General features: G+C 47.0%; 1 protein-coding gene across 1 annotated transcript in view; it reads right to left on the bottom strand.

The window, feature by feature from the left end:
• Positions 1-9,577: 9,577 nt before the first annotated feature.
• FBH1 (F-box DNA helicase 1) overlaps positions 9,578-21,946 on the bottom strand; it is a 45,093-nt gene continuing 32,724 nt past the window's right edge. The window contains exons 19-21 of the mRNA XM_060005998.1: positions 20,903-21,009; positions 10,551-10,682; positions 9,578-10,067 (exon numbers count right to left, since the gene is read on the bottom strand). Coding sequence (XP_059861981.1) covers positions 9,897-10,067; positions 10,551-10,682; positions 20,903-21,009 — 410 coding nt within the window. The 3' untranslated portion in view covers positions 9,578-9,896. The remainder of the gene's footprint in view (positions 10,068-10,550; positions 10,683-20,902; positions 21,010-21,946) is intronic.

Raw genomic sequence — 21,946 nt, 5'->3', positions numbered from 1 at the left:
GCCCAGGCATGCCTGGTGCACACACTGTCTCTTTCTCTACAGTGTTCTTTTCTTTCATGCTTTGATGCTTATAACTTTTGTTTATAAAATCATGGGCCTGGTCCCACCTCCTCTTTTTACAGATGGGAAAACTGAGGCCTAGAGAAGTGACTTGCCCAAGGCCATGCGGCTCAATTAATGCCAGAGTCTGAACAGAGTCTGAACAAGGCAGGTGCAGGGGTAGGTCTATAAACCAGGTGTCAGCTGCCCCATCACACGGCACAAGCATACAGGAGGTGGGGCATAGGCACAGCAACAAATTCACAAGCTGCCGCGGCTCTCAAAGTACCATTTCTTATAAACTTCTTCATGTCATGAATTTAGATGGCTTCATCAAAAGTAGGGCTTCCCTGGTGGCGCAGTGGTTGAGAGTCCGCCTGCCGATGCAGGGGACACGGATTCGTGCCCCAGTCCGGGAAGATCCCACATGCCGTGGAGCAGCTGGGCCCGTGAGCCATGGCCGCTGAGCCTGCGCGTCCGGAGCCTGTGCTCCGCAACAGGAGAGGCCACAACAGTGAGAGGCCCGCGTACCGCAAAAAAAAAAAAAAAAAAGTAAAGGAAGGGGGACTTCCCTGGTAGCACAGTGGTTTAGAATCTGCCTCCCAATGCAGGGGACACGGGCTCGAGCCCTGGTCTGGGAAGATCCCACACGCCGCGGTGCAACTAAGCCTGACTATTGAGCCTGCGCTCTAGAGCTCGCAAGCCACAACTACTGAAGCCTGCGCACCTAGAGCCCGTGCTCCGCAAGAGAAGCCACCGCAATGAGAAGCCTGCGCACCGTAACGAAGAGTAGCCCCCGCTCGCCACAACTAGAGAAAGCCCGCGCACAGCAACGAAGACCCAACGCAGCCAAAAATAAATAAATAAAATTTTTTTTTTAAAAAGTGAAGGAAGGAAGGGGAGGAATTTTAAATGGCTGCTTTGGGGATTTCAGAGCCACACCATTTTCACTATCTGCAAATATCTGTTTCAACAAGTAGGAAAACTCATTGCTAACACATGAGCTGGGCCATTCTATTCACTATTGGCCTTAAGTACTTGATTATCCTGAACCTGCCTGATTACCTAAACTTTTTGCTTCTCTCTTCAGCTGCTTGCCCCTAAGTTTCTAGAGTTTACCATTAACTGGATCCAGTTTGTTCTTACAAGAATCTTTAAGTGTATGACCCTTGTTATTTTAAAACTAATTAGACAGGGGAAAAAAAAGAGCAGATGTTCAGTGGAGCCAGGAATCTGAAAGGTTTCTATGGGATGGAAGAGGGCTGAGTCACAGGGATAGTTCAAGGATTTATGGTTCAAAATCACCATCATCTTTGGAAGAGTGAGTGACATGATGACCTCTAGGGGGCAGCAGGGTGCTGTTTTGAAGATGCAGAATCACCCGGTTCAGGTCCAGCACGGAAGTCTGCGATCTACCAGGCACCAACCAAGTTCAAGCTGGGTAAATTATATGACAAAAATTAGATCTAGACATAGAAGCAGGGCTGGGTGGAGCTGAGGTCTAAAAGGACCAAGAGGGGTTGGGTGGGGACAGATCAATCAATCAATCAGGACCTTTTTTCTTTCTTCCTTTTTTTTTTTTTAAGTCTAAAGGGGTAAAATGAATTCTCTTACCAGGTGGTGTAGTCCTTCTAGGGAAATGTTTAAGTAACCTGTACGATGCCAGAACATACCATGGCCTCAGAATTTATCCATCAAGCAGTGATGAACATTTTGAAAAGAACTGTGCTTTCATCTTTGAATTCTCAGAGACTGATGCAGTGCCCTGAAGGTCATTAACAGATGCTAGATCAATACACTAAAAGATTCCTAATCACAGTAAGGCCAAATTTTCTGAGACAGGGTAGCAGGTTCTCAGGCAAAGCTACAAAGGAAGTGATCTGGGAGGCGCTCAGCCACTTGTCTTTTTGCACCCATCTCCCTAGCCTTCTTTGACAGCTCCAAGCACTGCTTCAAGTTCTACATCTGGCCCCTATTTTTACACACAAATAGTGACTGACGCCCAGAGGGCTTGGCCTGGGAGGACACAAGGTGACCTGGAAGTGAGGAATAGACGTGGAAACCGTAACAACGTATGCTGGAAGGGCAGATAAACGGTACGCGGGGGTCTCAGATGCACCTCTTATGTGGCATCAGGACCCCCTTCCTACTCCCTCCCACCTGCCCCCACCTGTAGGCTGCCTGCGAGAGTTCTCCAAAAACTACCACTTCCCCTCTCCTACCTGGAAGCCCCAATCCAGCCAACCTGGGAGGGTCCTGCAGAAAGACCTGGTGTGCGGTTACCTCCTCCAGTTACCTGTCACCGCATCACAGGCCACCCCAACAGCAGCTCTGCACCACCACTGTTACTGTCTCTGGGGGCTGACTGGGCTCAGCCAGGCAGTTCTGCTCTGTGTCATCAACTCGGCTGCATTCAGTTAGTGGCTGGGCTGAGGTGAAGGTCTAAGAAGGCCTCACTCACTGCCTGGGGCCCCAGTGCTCCCCTGTGTCAACTCTCCACGTGGCTAGCCTGGGCTTCCTCACAGCATGGTGGCCTCGGGACAGCCAGACCGCTTACTTAAGACCCAACTTAAGAGCTCAAGTCTTCACAGTGTTGAATCATGTTAGCTGAATTTACAGCCACGGCAGGTTTAAGAGACCTGAGGGCTGGAAGACAGAGCACTGATTGGATGAGGACGAGGCCCCAGGATTGGAATTAAGAAATGGGGTGGGGGGTGGGGGGTGGAGGGGAGATAAATTGGGAGATGGGGATTGACATATACACAATACTATATATAAAATAGATAACTAATAAGGACCTACTGTATAGCACAGGGAACTCTATTCAATACTCTGTAATGACCTATATGGGAAAAGAACCTAAAAATGAGTGGATATATGTATATGTATAAAGATTTACTATGCTGTACACCTGAAACTAACACAACATTGTAGATCAACTATACCCCAATAAAAAAAAAAGATATAGGGGAAATCTGGAGGCTCACAAGCCTCCCAGCTCTACCCCCAGGGACCCTCCCTCGTCCTCAGCAGCAGCCCGTTTTACCTGGCAACGTGGCTCCTCGCTTGCTTCAAGGCAGCATCGCTGCTTCCTTGGTTGAGGAGTCACCTTGCAAGAGGAAGCCTGTGGCCCTGTTCTACCCCCGGTGGGCACAGGAAGAGAGCTTCACTGATTATGCCAGCCAGACCCTCAGGATCACATAGCAGCCTGTTCGACTAAATCACAGCCCTCACAAGGGCCATCCAGGGCCTTGCTCCAGGCTGCCTCCTCCACCTTTCCCCCCACCGCTTCCCTGTGTCCCCACAGGCCAAGCACGACGTCTACGGTCAACCTATCTGCCAGGCCTTGGCCATCCTCTCTACATCCAACCTACCTTTCAAGAGCCAGCTCGATATCTACCTGCTCCAGGGAGCCTTCATTAGCTACTCAAATGTGTGAAATCGTCCGCCTCTGAGCCCCTGTAACCTTTATTACGTGTCCTATAAATGCAGAGTTTGCTGAATAGTACCTCAAACAGTGGCAGGAGCACAGGACTCGGACCACCTGGGTGCCAAGCTCGCACTCTACCCTTCGCTGGCCCTGTCACCTTGAGAGAGTCACTTAAGCTATAAGGACCGACATTCCATCTTTAAAGTGGGGATAACAACACCTGCATTGTCCTTTTCACAAAGGTGAGGATCAATGTGGTGTTTGAAAGTGCTTTCTGAATTGCTTCTTTCTCTCTCTCTCTCTCTAGACACTAGAGATGCTAAGTGAAGACCTGGTTCTTACCCTGTAGGTGCTTACAGCCTGATCAAAAAAAAGGGGAGACATAGCAAAACAAAGCGAAGCAAAAACTTCATACCACACATTAGCAGATATAAACGCCACATGGGGCGTGAACACAGTAATATTACCACGTTAAGCTCGGGAGGGGAAGAAATCACTAAAAGGCCTGGACACTTGAGGAGTATTTTAGATGTAATGGGACTTGAGTTGAAGTATGGTTGTGATTTAAATAAATAGAAATAGGCAGGGAGGGTTCTAAATAGGGGAAACGATACAGGCAAAGACAGAGGGAAGCAAGTGACAAGTTCAGAAGAGGAGGAAGCAGTTGGAATGACAGACCACTTGTGGGGCTCACATGACAGACGAGGTGGAAGGCAGACTGTGGAGCTCCGTGCTTCTCTTACAACCCCTGGGGTGGCCTGTGACACGAACTCGTCCTGGGAGGACTGCTTGATGACTATTATAAACAAACAGAAACGAAAGAAGCCTTAAAGAGCGATGGTCTTGCAGGGATTGAGTGCAATCAGCAGAATCTTAGGGTCTTGCAAGTCCCAGGTGCTACCCAAGGGCCCCCTTCTGATGGACACCATCACCATGAACTTGGATGGTTATCTGTCCAGGGCTGTTTCCTCATTTCTCTGGGCAGAGAGCCAAAAGCACTAATTACAAAACAAGCGTGTAATCTTCAGAACCCCCTTTGAGATGAATGTGATCCAGAGGCGCCTGAGCTTCTCTAATTCCAAGTTGTCCAGGGCCGCCTGGGCTGCATGTGGCTGCGGTGTCTCTGGTCTGTTCCCAGAAGCCTTAGAGCCTTAGCCTGGGGGCTTCCCAGGGGGAGAGCTTAAGAAAGAATTCTAGTTGCCACCCCAAGTCCTAATTACAGTAGCTACACTTTAACTGGCAGTAAAATTTGGTTTGAAGAATGCCATGGCTGAGAACATCAGAAAGCCTTTGATGCTTTGTTTTTGACAAATGTGGGCTTTTTGAAGAGTTCTAGTTCCGTTGACATGGTGGTGCTGGAAATACCACGGGTTTGGAGATCACACTTGTTTTAACCCGAGCACTATTCTATGTGCTACTGATCAATCACTCTAAAGGCTGCTTCATCATCCGCTCCTCCAGGTTTGTCGGGAGAACTACATAAAACAATGTGCAGTCCCGAGTGTGTCTACCATGCTAAGAAATGCTGCAGTCGTTTCCTGGACGACATCGATGTGTACACTGGACAATCAGGCCCTGGCAGTTGCCTGCCCCTCTCCTTCCTTTTCAAACGAGTTCCCACTTTTGGGGTATTAATTCTCTTCCACACCATCATGTATATCAAAGGAAGCAGACCTCATTCCAGACTCCAGGAAAGCAAATCCTGATTATTTTAAGCTACCCTCCTGCTAGCAGCTGGGTTGGGAATGGGCAAGTGACCCTGTTCTGACCACTGAGACGTGAGGGGAAGCTCCTGGGGAAGGATTCCTTGCTCCCAAGAGACACAAAGGACAGGCTTTCTTCTCACTGCTGCATCTGGACACACTGCCCGACAAGACACAGGCAGCTTGCCACGGGGAAGCCAGCCTGGCGGCAAAGCTGACACTAGAGACGGCAGGGAGGCCAGAAACAGCCCGCCCTCCTCTGCGAAACTGTCACATTTCCTGTTCAACGCCCTTTAGAGCTTCTGTCTGGGGGACTCATGGCCCCAAGTGTCCTGATACAGAATTTGGTAACACAAAGTGAGGATAGTGTAAGTTACGCTGAGATGTGAAACGGGCTGAGCAGAGGGGGAGGACAGGACAGTGAGGTCCCTCCACCTCAGGCCAGGAAGCCAGTGGCCCTTCCTCATGCAGCTCCAAACCACTCATTAGAATGTTACCTTTTCTGTCACAGGCTCCAGATCAAGAAAACATAATACCAGGAAAATGATTACATAAAAAAGAATCCAGGACCATTGAATTGGACATTTAAAAAAGGAAAAAAACAATCCAGGATGTTGAGTCCTGTCAGCTACTTCTTGAGGCCCTGGGTAGGTTCTTTAAAGGATGACCTTGGGTGAAGGTAGAGCAGATAATAGGCTTTGCACTAACACCATCACCTCTGGCTCTGTACCTTCATTCCCCTCGGTCTGGACAGTGCTGGATGCTGAAGCTCACTCCTGCTTAAACCCCTTCCTCTCCTGAATTCACCAGCAGCTCTATCTTTCGGAACTAGCTGTCACTTCCTTCACAGAATCCTCTTCCTTTTTCCTCCCAAGCCTCGTCGTCCTCTGCTCTTTTCTCTCTGGACCCTATGCTGGGGTGAGCTCGGAGACCCCTACACTGATCTACCTCACCCACCACTTACACATGACAGCTCTAAACCCTCTGCTCCCAGCCCAAACAGGTCTGCTGATGTACACACCTGTTTTCCCAATAGCCTCCAGGACAAATCTACCTGGGTTTCTCATAAGCACCCAAACTCAACATGTCAAAACCAAACCCATCACTGTTTTTATACAAACCTACCACATCCTATGTTTTCTGTCCCAATGATGGGTACCCTCACCCATCCTGAAAACAAGCCAGAAGACCAGGGGTTCCATCGGGATTCCTATCACCGACTCGCCACTCCCACTGAAGCACTAAGTCCTACTGATTCTACCTTTTAATCCTGAGAGCAGAAGTTCTCAGAATTCAGTGTGTATCAGAATCACTGTAGGGCTGGTTAAATGCCAGCTGCTGGGCTGTCTCATGGGTTCTGATCCAGTAGATGTGGGTGAAGAACAGAATGTGCATTTCTATCAAGTTCCCAAGGGATGCTGACACTGCTCATCTGGGGCCACACTCTGAGGACCACTCACCTAGGTCCATCCCTTCCTCACCAGACCCATTTTGCCTGTCTTGGTCCAGCCCAGCGGTTGTCATTTCTTGCAGAGATCACAACTCTGAGCCTCTTAATTGATCTGACCTTCTTAAAACATCCTCCAATCTACAACTGGAATGTTCTTCCTGAAAACAAAATCTGATGTCTTAAAATCTCTCATTGACTCATAATCTTTGAGGATACCACCCAAACTCCTTCGTGTCCCGGGCCCTTTGTTACCTGGCCCTCGCTAGCCGGCTCCTACTATATACATTCTCCAGCCATACACATCTCATTTCCCCAAGCCTTTCCTACAGTGGCATACCTTTAGTGAATGCAATTTCAGGTGCTGATGTTCTGTGACATTTTAAAATTTCTCTATGCCAATATTTCAGGTTGGTCAACTACTATCACCTAGTTTTTTAAAAATCTAAAATCTGAAATATGTTTTGAGAATAATTATGTGAAAGGAAAAACTAATGCATAGTCTACAATGCACTATGATATTTTAACACTTCTATTCCAAGAATAATTTTTATTTTATTTCAAATACCTTCTAAACAAATGGATTATGACATAACATAATTTGTTTTTATATGAGTAACTCTGCATCAGAACCTCTATATACATGACAAAGTCAAAGACAGAGACAAATCAGAAATCCTAACTTTGAAACAAAAAAACTAGAACTTGCTATCAGTAGACTGCACATTCTTAAACAACTGAAAAAAGAACTCCTCTAAGTTATCAAATAAGAGGGATTATTTAAAAATTAATGAACCAAAGAAAAATATTTGGAACTAGCTTATAATTATTTTTTCTCCCAATTTACGTGGTGTAAAAACAAAACAAACTTCTACAGAAAATTGTGCACAAAAATACATTAACAACTAAATGAAATCATGGAAGCCCCATATTTTAAAGACTATACCTTATAAAAGATCTAAAAGATTTTCATTTTCATGTAGTATTTAGTTTACATTTTTGAATAATGCTTTTACTCTTTCCATCTAATCACTTTTATTCAAGTGATAATGGGTATTTAACACTTATAGATAAGGGTATGGGATTAAGAGATGCAAACTACTATGTATAAAATAGATAAGCAACAAAGATATATTGTACAGCACAGGGAAATATAACCATTTTTAAAAACTTTAAACGGAGTATATCTATAAAAATATTAAATCACTATGTTGTACACCTGAAACTAATATAATATTGTAAATCAACTACACTTCAATAAAAAATTTTTAATAAAAATAAATAGAATATAATTAACTTTATAAGTATATTTAACAAAATTGTAAGTTTTATATAGGAATTTCTATCTTAAACTGATTACTGATAAGAAACTAAAATAAATAACATTTCTATTTTTACTGTGTATTTAAAAATTGTTTTTCTATTTGAAACACACCAACCATTTGATTTTACTGATTTTTTAGAAATTCTTAACACTTAAAAAATAAAGTACCAGCATCAATTCCTAGATCCTATTATTTTTTAAATAAGTACCAAAATACTAGTGCTGACATTTTGCCCTGGTAGTGCCGTGACCACCAACACCTTCATGTTTTTCCTTCTTTCTAGAATATTCTTTTCTTCTTTAATAGCTAACGACTCACCCCGTTATTAAAAACAGCTCCAGCACCACCCGCTTTGGTGGTCCTCCGACCTCACCTCTGAGAGAGACACCCCTCCCGCCCCAGAGCAGCAGTGCGGCCCCCTCTCCGGACGCCCTCTGCCCCACACCCGAGCGGCCCACCTCCAAACACCCCACACGCATCACACCTCTTACTGTCACCTCTCCGAGTCAGGACCACGGCTGACTGCAGGCGCCCGCGACCAGGGCCCTGCCCCACATCAGGTGCTCTGAGAAGGTCTAGAGAATTCATGACTTCTCCCCAATAAATAAGTTGCTTCCTCTCTGGTTGGTAAAAGCAGATTTCCAGAAAACGTGTTCATGGCCCCTCTTGCCACCCACCCCCACAAACCCCTCTTCTGAACGACTCTGAGCACTGTGACCTCCAAATCCAAACCATTTCCTTTCACGTGCTGTTTTGCTCTGAGTTAACCAAAAGCACCAAATGAGGCGAGGCGAGGCCAGGCATGCCGGCGGAGCAGATGAAAGCACCCCGTCCCACCTCTGTCTTCAGGGCCCATTCTGTGAATCCTCTGCTATATGCAGACATGTCCCTCACCCTTTCCAAGCACCCCAGCCCGATCCAACAGCACCCTTGCTTTACTCACCGGCCTGCTCGCTAAACTCCACTAGAGGCCTGACGTGGGAGAGGTTAGGGGCGGCCGCAACAATGAGGCTAGGAGTCTGCTCTCCACTCCGCTGACTGGGCTCAGACACTAGCTGGTGAACTCTCTGGGCAATGCCCTCACCTGCCATCTGCATCCCTGAAGTGCTGCATGGCAAAAATGTAAAAAACCAGATCCATGTACGGCTAAGCAACGTGGGTTTTCCCACTGGTCTCTATAAAGAACAGCTTTATTACGACATCCACCCAGCATCCCCAGGCAGTGAACTAGGTACCAGCTGCCCATCTCCACCTGCTCCTGTCTCCCCCACAACGTGGCTGGCCTACTCCGCCTCCCTCTCAGGTATTTCTGGTCTTCCGTTCTACCTGTGGGAACACAAGGTGTCTAGCTAGTGTCACTTCCTACTTGTCTTGTTATATGTCACGCTGCCTCCCTGTTCAGGCTGTGAACCCCGTGATGACAAAGGCGCACCCTGTGTCTTATACATGTGTGATTCCCCACAGCATGAAAAATCTCATTTTTGATGCATTAGTTGTCACCCTGGACAATAAGCCTCCTACTCTGCTTGGTGTGCACTGTGAACAGTTACAGAGCTTTGAAAAGAGTAAGAGGAGAAAAGGAGAAAGTCCAGAAACAACAGGGCTGAAGGCAGGGGCCGTCACACAGTGGAACGCCAGTGCTACAATGCCTGTTTAATCGAAACCTTGTAATAAAAGTTTAAATACATAATTTTTCTTTTTTTTTTCTCTTTTTTTTTTTTTATCAAAAGACCATCCCCTGCATCCCCGGCCTGCTGGGGTGGAGGAGGGGCAGTGGGGTCTGGCTACCTCCAGGGGTGGAGACACGGCAAGTCCAGCTCCAGTCGGCTTCATCTTCCTCAGAAGATGCTCTGTGAGTGAGTCCGGTCTCGGGGAGGGAGCCCCCCATGCCGCCGTCCACGGAGGCAGGAGTCTGCCCAGCATCCCGGCCGGAGGAGAGAGCTCCCTGCACCTCAGAAGACAAGGAAGAGCAGGGCCTCATGCCGGGGAAGCACGATGTTCTCCACGGTGCGGTCCATGGCGCGCACCTGCTCGGGGGAGGCAGTCAGGAAGGCCAGCGGCCCAATGCGCTGCTCTGCACATGAGTGGCACAGGTACCCACCCTTGTTTTCCTTCCTGTTGCTCTGCAGGGCGGGATGAGAAAAAGGGAGCAGGGGGAACAATTGAAGGGCAAGCGTTTCCCACCAAGAAGCGTGAACCAACCACCACCAGCACTGCCATCATGACTGATGCTTTCAGACCCGCCTGTGTGGCCCTGAGGCCGTACCTCCCCCAGCACAAGTGCCCAGGGTGGACTCTGCTCTATCAAATCCCCCAGAACGTATCAAGGCAAGGGATGAAGAGCCAAGAAAAACCTAACTGGGCCCCCAGGTAAATTGTCCTCACCTGAGTGTCCACACAAGCCCACCTCCCAGACTGTGGTCACCCAGCCTGGCCCCACTGGGTCCAGCATCTGTGACACTGAGGCCCACCAGACACCTCTGGGCCTTCCTCGTGGAAGGATCGGACGAGCTTCCCCTTCACCTCCCTCACCCACAACCCAGATGGGCACAAAGACGACAGAACTAAATCCTACGGAGAGCAGAGGTCGTGGCCGAGACACGTACATAGGTGATGGGCAGCTTCCGCATGGTGAGCACGGTGTCCATGGGGATGGCGTTGCTGCACTGCCCCACGCAGCAGCGGACCACGCCTGTCTTCAAAACATTACTTGTCAGCTCTGCTTGCAAGAAATACTCCTGGGAAGGAAAGAGTGAGGACAAGAGTCACAGCAATGCCTCTGCCACTTCCTACTTGGACACCCCAACAGCTGAGGGCTGTCAACACTCTGTAGACCTTGCACAAGTCCCGGAATGAGAAGAGCACTGACCCCTGCATCTTCCCTCCATTTCTCTACCTTCCTCCTGCCTGTAACACCGTCTCCAAGAGAACACTCACAGCTGGACCCAGTCTAGCTGGATTCTTGCTAAAATGGTCAGTTTAAAAAGGAAAGGTTTAATGGACAAATGTGAAACTGTTGGCTATAATGATATTTCAGGACTATTTCTGGATTTTATCTTAGGCTGACCTGTGCCTGAATCATTAAGGATGACTTGTATATTCTCTTTACAGCCCAGATGAGCTTAAAAGACCTGCCCACATCAGTCCTGCCCACTACCATCTTGCAAGTCTTTGGCTGTCCTAGGGGGCAAACACTCAACCTCTCTAAACCCCAGTTTCTCCATCTGTAAAATGCACAGAAGCCAGCACCCACTTCACCCAGCTGTTGTGAGGAAGATACACAACACCGAGAGCTAAGTGCTCAGCGACTGCACACAATGGGCACCCAGATCAAATGCCAGACGGGAAATGCCATGAGAACAGGGACCAGGGTCTGGTCTGCTGCTGCCCCACAGGAGGCTAACAAGGTTCTGGCATACCAGTAAGACTGCAAATACTTGCTGACAAAATAATTATGATTTCATGTTTTTTTGGATTACAACTGGCTATTTATCCAATTTTTGCAAAATCCGTGTCCAAAGTTCTGATTTATATGGTTTTTCTCTCTTTCAGGATCTGGCTACCTGCTTTAGGAAAGAACAGAAAATAAATAAACACTAGTGTTCCCAATCTAACGGTGGGAAATCCTTTCTAAAATAAAATTAGAGATTTTCTTGGAGTCCCCTTTGCCCATCTGTCATCAAAGTCCCTCCCTAGGGGAAAGCAGCATCATGAATCTGGCATGAATCCTTTCCAATCCATTCTAAACTGGCTTTACACTTCACATATATTTCTAAGAACATAAGGTGTCATATTATAGGTATTTATTTACGTAAGTGTTATACTGTTAGTTTGCTTCTCATCTAGTACATTTCTTTTTGGTTTTTTTGGTTTGTTTTTGTTTTTGCGGTATGTGGGCCTCTCACTGTTGTGGCCTCTCCCGTTGCGGAGCAAGGCTCTGGACGCGCAGGCTCAGCGGCCATGGCTCACAGGCCCAGCCGCTCCGCGGCATGTGGGATCTTCCCGGACCGGGGCACGAACCCGTGTCCCCTGCATCGGCAGGCGGACTCTCAACCACTGCACCACCAGGGAAGCCCTAGTACATTTCTTTTAAGTGCTGTACAGGATTCAATCATCTCACTCTCCCACATTTTATTAAGACAGTCCCTCTGTGTGGAGACTGATGTTACCAAATTATTTCCAACAACACAGCAATGAACATCCTTGTACATGATTTCCCGCCCACACATGCATGAGGTCCTCCAGGGCTTTCTACCTTTTCTGACCCCGATCCATGCCAAGAAATCCACTCAGCACTACAATTCTACATACACACACATGAATGTATGAAAGACTGAAATCAGTTTCACAAAATAGTATGTAACCTCACATGCTGTGGACTGATTCCTCCTTTAGACTTTACTCCACTTCCCTTTTTTTTTTTAAAAGATCATCATAACCCACTAACTAGGTTCCTAAGTCGTTAATAAATTGCAATCTACAGTTGGAAAAACACTGCTGCAGAGCAGTGGTTTTCAAACATTTTGGTCTCGGGACTCCTTTACACTAATAAACATTAAAGGCTCCAAAGAGGTATTGCTTCCATGAGTTAGAGCTACTAATGTTTACCTGATTAGAAATTTAAACTTTTGTTTTTTGGTTGTGCCGGGTCTTAGTTGCAGCTCATGGGCTCCTTAGTTGATGCATGCGAACTCTTAGTTGCGGCATGCATGTAGGATCTAGCTCCCTGACCAGGGATCGAACCCAGGCCCCCTGCATTGGGAGCCTGGAGTCTTAACCACTGCACCACCAGGGAAGTCCCAAACGTTTTAAAATGTTTATTAATTCATTTAAAACGTAACATAATAAACCTATCATATGTTAACCTGTATATTTTTATGAAAAACAACTGTATTAAAAAAAACCTTAACAAGGGACTTCCCCAGCAGTCCAGTGGTTAACACTCTGCCTTTCAATGCAGGGGGCGTGGGTTCAATCCCTGGTTGGGGAACTAAGATCCCACATGCCGTGCAGTGTGGCCAAAAAAGAAAAAAAACAAAGGGTACCATGAAAACAAACCAGCTCAATAAAAGTAAATAAACAGACTGGACAGCTAATATGTCAATTAGGCGTTGTGTTCTACTGCCTGTAACACTTAAATAATGGCTCAAATAATTGCAGGGTTTTTATTTAAAAAAAAAAAAAACTTTAACGAGAAGAGTAGCATTGCTATACATTTTTGCAAATCTCTTTCATGTCCGGCTTAAAAGAAGGCAACTGGGCTCCCATCTCTGCCTCTGGGTTCAATCTGTGGTGACGACATGCCATGTGGCCTCTGGAAAACTCCACTGTACACTTGTGAGAGCACTGAGGGAAAAGGGCAAGTAACTACCCAGTATTATGAGAAGAGCACGGAGTACACGTAGAGTGTGTATTGTGAAAGGTTCCCAGAAGGTTCCTCTGACCACACTTTGAGAACCAGTGCCCACCCCCGACCATCCTGGCCAGAATCTGAAAGGACAGACTTCTTCATTCTCACCCATCAGACAATTTTAGGTTGCATTTCCCTGACCATCAAGGAGGCTGCATAAATATAAATTTTTTAACAGATTCCCTGGCCCCTGGGGCTTTCTTTGCCCATTTACCCACTAGGTTGCCTGTGTCTCAGGAATGTGCAGTTCTTTATGACTGTGTGGGTCCTCTTTTCCACGATCACATAAGCTCAAGGAGGGCAGAGTTATGCTTGGCTCATGCCCACGACCTCAGCACTGTGCCCAGTACAGTGCTGAGTACAGCTGCGCTGAGTAAGCACATGCAGGACGGATGGGAGAAGTGTCCCCTCCACTCCGTGACGGGCCTTTTAACTGCATGCAAAGCAGCGGCCGGCACGGTGAAGGGCACAGGCCCTGCAGACTCACCTCAGTTCACAGCCCAGTCTACCCACTTTGGGGTAGTGCACCTTTGGGCAGGTGATTCTACTCGGTGCCTCAGTTTTCTCATCAGTAAAACTGGCAAAACGACAACTGCATCACGAAAGATGTTTTTTTAAGGGTTAACTATATGTTAGCTGTTACTTTATCACACTGAAGCTTTACATCTCGATGCAATCAGATTTACCTGTTTTATCATTTACTATTATATGTCCTGCTTATTATTAATCTCCTCCTAAATGCCAGGCCTCCCTCGGCCCCTGCCCCTGGAGGTCAACGTCTCAAAGACAAGTAGCCATCTCTGAGGACCCTGACGCTTCTCCCAATCGACTGTAATGCAGTTATCTCATTAGCTCATCACAACCCTTCTCTAACCGTCTCCTCTGAGGTGTGGTGATCGCCGTTTTGCCAGTATTACAGACTAGGAAACAGAGGTACAGAGCAATGAGTAACTTGCCAAGGTCTCAGAGCGCCCACGTGGAGGACCCAGTCTGACCCGGATCTGTAGAATTGGCCCCGCAAAGCCTCTCAACAGGAGGGGATGCTGCTGTCCCTCATCCCACAAATGCGCACTGAGTGTTGACTCTGTGCAGGCCCTGTTCTAAGGAGAGACCCGTGAGGGCTGGGTTCAGAATCCAAGATGCTGAGGCTGAGAAGCGTCTTTGAGCAACCAGCATAACTCCACGTCATTTAATAATTCAATAATGTAATGATCCCCTCGCTTCCTCAAAACTTAAAGAAACAAAAGGTGTTTACCTAGATTTTCTAAGGGGGTCAGAGAAAAAGGAGTCTGCCTGCCCTACTTTTGGTTACAGGGGAGACCAGGATGGCTCATCACCTTACAGGTGATAAGGTAGCAGGAAACAAGGGCTCCCTTTTGTTCTAAATCCTCACCAGGCACGACTTGCTTTCACCTTCTCCAGTGACTACCCTCCTCTCCCCCTCCAGAACCTCCAAGATCCCCCATGAGCTGAGGGTAGGCTTAGCCACTTCTGAAACAGGATGACCCCAAATTGGTTCATATTGCAGCTGCGATAAAGAAAAAGCAGAAGTCCTCACGCAAGGTCCTTCAGACTTAGAAACAAATGGGCAATATTTCTGGGGCTTCCTCAGAGCCCCCCACCCTGTGGGCCAACAGATGTTTCCCAGCCCAGTCTCAGTAAGGGGGAAGTATTTCTCTAGAGTCTGTGTTCTTTTTTCCATGGAGAAAATTCATTTTCCCCATAAAATATATGCAGTGACCAACTGATAAGCTTCCAGTTAGTTTTAAAAAGCCTATTAGACTCTAATACATAACTTGTGGGACTCTAAGGTATAAAATCCATGTGATGAATTTAGCAATACCTAGAAAAATGACATATCCATTTACCCTTGACCCAGAAATTTAGACTATAGAAATGTATCCCCAAGAAGCACTGGCAAAAACAGAACATGACTTGTGCATAAGATTATGCATTGTGGCATTAGTTTTAAAACCAAAAGATTGGAAAGAACCCAATACCCATCAGTGAGGAGCTACATAAATCATGATAAATGGACACAGTGAATACTACTCAGCTGTAAAAAGGAGAAAGAGCTTTAGAAACTGATAAAGAGCCAGCATCAAAAAATCTAGAAACAATAAATGCTGGAGAGGGTGTGGAGAAAAGGGAACCCTCCTGCACTATTGGTGGGAATGTAAATTGATACAGCCACTATGGAGAACAGTATGCAGCTCCTTTAAAAAACTAAAAACAGGGCTTCCCTGGTGGCACAGTGGTTGAGAGTCCGCCTGCTGATGTAGGGGACACAGGTTCATGCCCCGGTCTGGGAGGGTCCCACATGCCGCGGAGCGACTGGGCCCATAGGCCATGGCCGCTGAGCCTGCGCGTCCAGAGCCTGTGCTCCGCAACGGGAGAGGCCACAGCAGTGAGAGGCCCACGTAGCGCCAAAAAAAAAACAAGAACAAAAAAAACTAAAAACAACTACCATATGACCCAGCAATCCTAGTACTGGGTATATAGCCCTGAGAAAACCATAATTCAAAAAGATAACATGTACCACAATGTTCATTGCAGCACTATTTACAATAGCCAGGACATGGAAACAACCTAAATGTCCATCGACAGACGAATGGATAAAGAAGATGTGGCATGTATATACAATGGAATATTACTCAGCCATAAAAAGGAACGAAAATGGGTTATTTGTAGTGAGGTGGATGGACCCAGAGTCTGTCATACAGAGTGAAGTAAGTCAGAAAGAGAAAAACAAATACCGTATGCTAACACATATATATGGAATCTAGAAAAATGGTACTGATTAACCTAGTGGTAGGGCAGGAATAAAGATGCAGACGTTGAGAACAGATTGAGGACCCAGGGGGGAAGGGGAAGCTGGGATGCAGTCAGCGAGTAGCACTGACATACATACACTACCAAATGTAAAATGGATGGCCGGTGCGAAGCTGCTGCACAGCTCATGGAGATCAGCTCGGTGCTTTGTAATGACCTAGAGGGGTGGGATAGGGAGGGTGGGAGGGAGACGCAAGAGGGAGGGGATATGGGGATATGTGTGTGCATATAGCTGATTCACTTTGTTATACAGCAGAAACTAACACAACATTGTGAAGCAATTATACCCCAGTAAAGATTTATTAAAAAATGTTATTAAAAAAAAAGGAACTGATAAAGAATGATTTCCATGTCTATTTCTCGGTGACAAAGTGAGGTACAGAATTTTACAGAATGCTACTTTCTGTGAAAAAGGAGAACAGAAGAATATATGTACACATATCTGCCAATATTTGCAAAAAGAAATACTGAAGGATAAATCAAAAACTAATTTTTAAAAACTAGCTATCGGGACTTCCCTGGTTGGCACAGTGGTTAAGAATCCACCTGCCAATGCAGGGGACACGGCTTCAATTCCTGGTCTGGGAAGATCCCACATGCCGCAGGGCAGCTAAGCCCGTGTGCCACAACTACTGAGCCTGTGCCCTAGGGCCCGCATGCCACAACTACTGAAGCCCACGTGCTCTAGGGCCCACATGCCACAACTACTGAGTCCGCGTGCTGCAACCACTGAAGCCTGCGTGCCTAGAGCCCTTGCTCCACAACAAGAGAAGCCACTGCGATGAGAAGCCTGCGCACCACAATGAATAGCAGCCCCCGCTCGCCGCAACTAGAGAAAGCCCGTGCACAGCAACGAAGACCCAACGCAGCCAAAAATTTAAAAATAAGTAAAAACTAGCTATCAACAATGGAGGGAAAGAAAGTGTGCAGGAGACAGGGAGGGAATGAGACTTCTCGGGGATACATGTGTTACAAAGTTTTCACTTTGAAAACGTAAATTTTATACATTCAAAAAAGATAATCAAACAGGAAAGCAATTCTTTCAGGAAGTGTAGACAAAGAAACATATCTGCCTACAATTAAACTGGTGATCATACCATACAAAGAGAGACTCATCTCAGGCACCTTCAAAACATGCTCTTCTGACTGCACATCCTCGGTGGAATGTGGGGAAACAGAGATGGTAGGAAATCTTAAATTCCATACAGTATTCTGCCAACAGTAATACTGGTATTACATTAAAACTTTTATACACAGAATAGTGTAAATAAGTAAGTAATAAATACTGTTCGGAACCAAGATTTTCAGTGTAAGAGAAAATATTCAAGCATTTAAAAGAAGTAAAAATCCTTAAAGGTTAAATCTGATTGGGCTGGAAAACCACAAGTGATGAGGTTTATAAATGTAATTGGCCACCGGCTCCGACAGTGCGGACACAGAGCAGCCTCACGAAACGGGAGCAGAAGGACAGCAGGTGAAGAAAAGGTTTTCACTGTCTGTGGTGCACACTCGGCAAAAAACTCTGAGGAAAAGTGAGAAAGTGCTTGTGGTCACAGCTGGGGCGGTGGCTACTCCCGGGGGTGTGGGTGGGGGGTGGGGGTGCTGGCTGTGAGGCCACCAGGAAGGCAGTGGGGACAGCTGGCAGACCCACTCTCCTGACCTGGGTGGATGCCCACCTCACCCCTAGTTGCACCCGCCCGTGTGTTTTATACATTTGTGTCACGTTTAACAACAAGAAGTTTAAATTAAAAATTGCGATTGGAATTATCAGTATGATAATAATCAGAACTGTTGATTTTTCTTTTCAAAAATACGGATTTCCTAGCCCTGTCTACTAAAAAGGTAAACAGTCTGAGCATCACTAACAGGGAGAGAATCTGAAATCACGCCTCCTGATGGGATGCAACACAAAGCAAAGCCCCCTGCCCACCCCACCCCCCATGGAGGATTCTGGCCAGAACAGTTAGACCCAAATCCAGTAATGCCCCTGCAGTGACTTCCAGTGATGGGGAGCCCAGGGCGGGGGACAGCAGAACAAACCCAGAACGGGAGACGTTCTGGGGGACAACCAACTCGGTTTCCACAAAAAGACAGGAGCGTCAGAAAGGACGCAGGGGGTCCTGGGCTGCTCTAAATTAAGAAGCTTAAAAGACCTTATAACCAAACATGCGTTTGGGTCCTAATTTGAACAAATCAACTGTAAAAGACATTTCTGAGATAATCATAAAAGTATGACTGCAGAATGGGTAGTAGAGCCCATAAGGAATCACCATAAATTTTATAAGATATAAAATGGGACCGTGGTTACGAGAGAAAGGTCCAGGGCGTTTTAGAGATGTGGACTCCAAATATACACATGGGTGATTTGTACACGGAAATTCGATATACCATTTTCTCAACTTTAAAACGTCTCAAAATTTTCCTTATGTAGCCCATGTTGTGAAGTATCACTGCTCTACAAGACCTCCATTAAAAGTCACAGATGAGGGCTTCCCTGGTGGCACAGTGGTTGAGAGTCCGCCTGCCGATGCAAGGGACACGGCTTCGTGGCCCGGTCCGGGAAGATCCCACATGCCGCGGAGCAGCTGGGCCTGTGAGGCATGGCCGCTGAGCCTGTGCGTCCAGAGCCTGTGCTCCACAGTGGGAGGGGCCGCGACAGTGGAAGGCCCACATACCGCAAAAAAAACCCAAAAAGTCACGGATGTGACAATCTGCTTTCGTTACAGATCTAACCACTACCATAACACAGGTTCTACAAGAAAACCATACTACAGGTTCTAAAAAAAATTACTTATGATCAAAGTTTATGCAAAAACTCACACAGTAGGTACAGATTATTTGTACATAAAAATTACTCTCCTACTTCACTCCCTAGGGTACTGGTTTTAGAGGTTAAAAAAAGCCATGCTTATCTCTACACTAGGAGTCAGCAAACTGCAACCAGGGGCCAAATCCAGACCCGCGTCCGCTGCTGTCAATAAAGTTTTATTGGGACGTGGCCCACCGTTTGTTAACAGATGGCCCACAGCTCTCTTTGCTGTGGTGGCAGAGTTGAGAAGACGCAGCAGAAACTGCAGGCCTGCAAAGCCTCAGATATTTACCGTCTGGCCCTTGACAGAAACAGATGGCAGCACTCTGCTCTAAGTCATCTCTGGAAACCCCACTGGGTGACCCAGGTGCCACCAAGGGTGCAGCCAAAGAAAAAGGCTTACAGTTCTAAGCGCTGACACATTAGCTGTTACACACAGCGAGGCCCAGGCGAAGCAAAGCTGCTGGGGAAGCATGCAGCTGACTTCAAATTCCAGAAACATTCTTATGGTCAAACAGGCCTGTCTTCGAGAGGCATGGAAGACAAGTGCCAGAGAGGGTTCAGAGAAAAGTGCAATAAAAATGCAAGGTCATCAGTCTCACACAGGAAGCTTTTGCTGCCACGACAGGTCATACAGCATATTCATCTGCAATTTCTCCCTTTTAAGCGCTGACACACTCTTCCTCAAGAATGTGAAGAGAAATGCTATTTGCTAACTTGTTTACCATCTATCTCTCGTCCTAGAACTCAGGCTCTGTGAGGGGAGGAATTTCTCTGGCCCACTATCACACCCCAGGGCCTAGACACGCACTTGGAACACATCAGACATTCAACAGATATTCGATTATGAGCATCAGGGTTCTGTGTTACCACCACTTACCAACTCTGAGACTGTGGACACCACTTACTAGAAAGGACCACTGCCCCCCATCTCCCCCAGCCCAGGCCCCAAGCCGTGAGCAGCAAAGCTGAGATTCCGCGGCTCCCAGTGTTCTCACCTCTGAGAGAACACGCACTACAGCACTTGGACTAAATCCTCCTACTGTACAAAACCTCACACATTTGGGAGACGGCTAAGGAAAAAAGAGTATTTATAGGGGCTTCCCTGGCGATCTGGTGGTTAAGATTTCCAATGCAGGGTTCAATCCCTGGTCAGGGAACTAAGATCCTGCAAGCCATGCAGCACAGCCAAAAGGAAAAAAAAAAAAGAATATTTACAGTCTCTTTTACGTGTAAGTTTTATGTTTCGGGCTTAAGAATCTTTGCTTCAGGGAAAGACAGACGAAGTAGTAACCATTAGCTCAAATTTCTGTTCTAGTTTCAACCCAACAGCGTTGAAAAAACTGAACAGCTTATCCTCTAGACCCTGAAAGGCAGAAAAGACGTGGAAATGAGGGGGTGGGGGAGGGGGCTGGTCTGTGAGGGGTAAAGAGGGAGGGCTGACACTTTCCTGCTTCTCACCAGTGACAAGGACAGGTGCCTGAACACGCGCTCTCCCTGGCAGGACACATTCTGTCCAAGTCTGGAGTCCACCAGTCCAAAAGGGACCAAGGAGCAGGAGGAGGGCGTGCAGACCCAGAGGACATTCCTGCTGTTCTTCCCGAAGAGTGCTGAGCGCTAACCGAGCAGGGAGAACTCACCAAAGACGTGAGTGCAGTTAGCGTTTTAAAAAGAACTTTTAAAACTGACTCAGGAAAGAACGTAGAAAAGAACCCAGGTTTTTGTTTCTGTGGTTAGGAAGGACCCTCCCCCACTGGCAATCGGCCTCCAAGCACCCAAGAAAGAGAAGCCCCTCTCTTCTGATGCAGACCCCCAACCAAAAGCCTCGAAGGCCCCGGGTTGGCTGATCCCTTATTCAAACCGGTAAAATCCGGACGTTGTTAAATTAACTCGTGCTGTCCTCTTACCCCAGCCAAAGTCAAGATGTTCTCCAGTGACCTGGTCATGATGAGACGCTTCCTGGCGCGAGTTACTGCTACATACAGTAAATTCCACTCGTCCTCAGAAAACGACTCTGAAGAAAGCAAAGGGGAAAAAAATATCAACACAGAAGCCCGCTTACAGAAATTTATATTCTTATCTAAACGTTTACTATTCGGGTCTTCCCTGGTGGCGCAGTGGTTAAGAATCTGCCTGCCAATGCAGGGGACACAGGTCTTATCCCTGGTTCGGGAAGATCCCACATGCCGTGGAGCAACTAAGCCCATGCGCCACACCTACTGAACCTGAGCTCAAGAGCCTGCAAGCCATAACTACTGAAGCCCATGCACCACAACTACTGAGCCTGTGCTCAAGAGCCCACAAGCCACAATTACTGAACCCATGCACAACTACTGAAGTCCATGCATCCTAGAGCCCGCGCCACAACTACTGAGCCCACATGCCTCAACTACTGAAGCCCACGTGCTCTAGGACTCACATGCTGCAACTACTGAGCCCACGTGCTGCAACTACTGAAGCCCACACGCCCTAGAGCCTGTGCCGCAATTACTGAGCCCACGTGCTGCAACTACTAAAGCCTGTGCGCCTAGAGCCCGTGCTCCGCAACAAGAGAAGCCACTGCAATGAGAAGCCCATGCACCACAACAAAGAGCAGTCCCTGCTCACCGCAACTAGAGAAAGCCCGTGTGCAAAGCGCGCGTGCAGCAATGAAGACCCAACACAGCCAAAAAAAAAAAAGTTTACTACGCCCCATCGCCCCAAAAAACCCTCAGGATTTGCTGGCTTTATAAGCAAAATTTTCCTACAAACACCAACTCCGAAAAGAAACAAAACTCTAACAGATTAGGGGCACAGAACACCCACACTTTGACTCCATGACTAACAGAGAGCTTTTGTGTCTGTTTGTGGGAAAACTTCAAATGGTTTTATTATAAGACTTAAAACCAAAACAACAACACTGGGCTTCCCTGGTGGCGCAAGTGGTTGAGAGTCCGCCTGCCGATGCAGGG

The sequence above is a fragment of the Delphinus delphis genome, chromosome 2 (genome assembly GCF_949987515.2).
Source record: "Delphinus delphis chromosome 2, mDelDel1.2, whole genome shotgun sequence".
In the NCBI taxonomy this organism is placed as follows: domain Eukaryota; kingdom Metazoa; phylum Chordata; class Mammalia; order Artiodactyla; family Delphinidae; genus Delphinus; species Delphinus delphis.
Note: the sequence above shows the minus strand (reverse complement) of the source record. Positions and strands in the feature narration are given on the sequence as shown.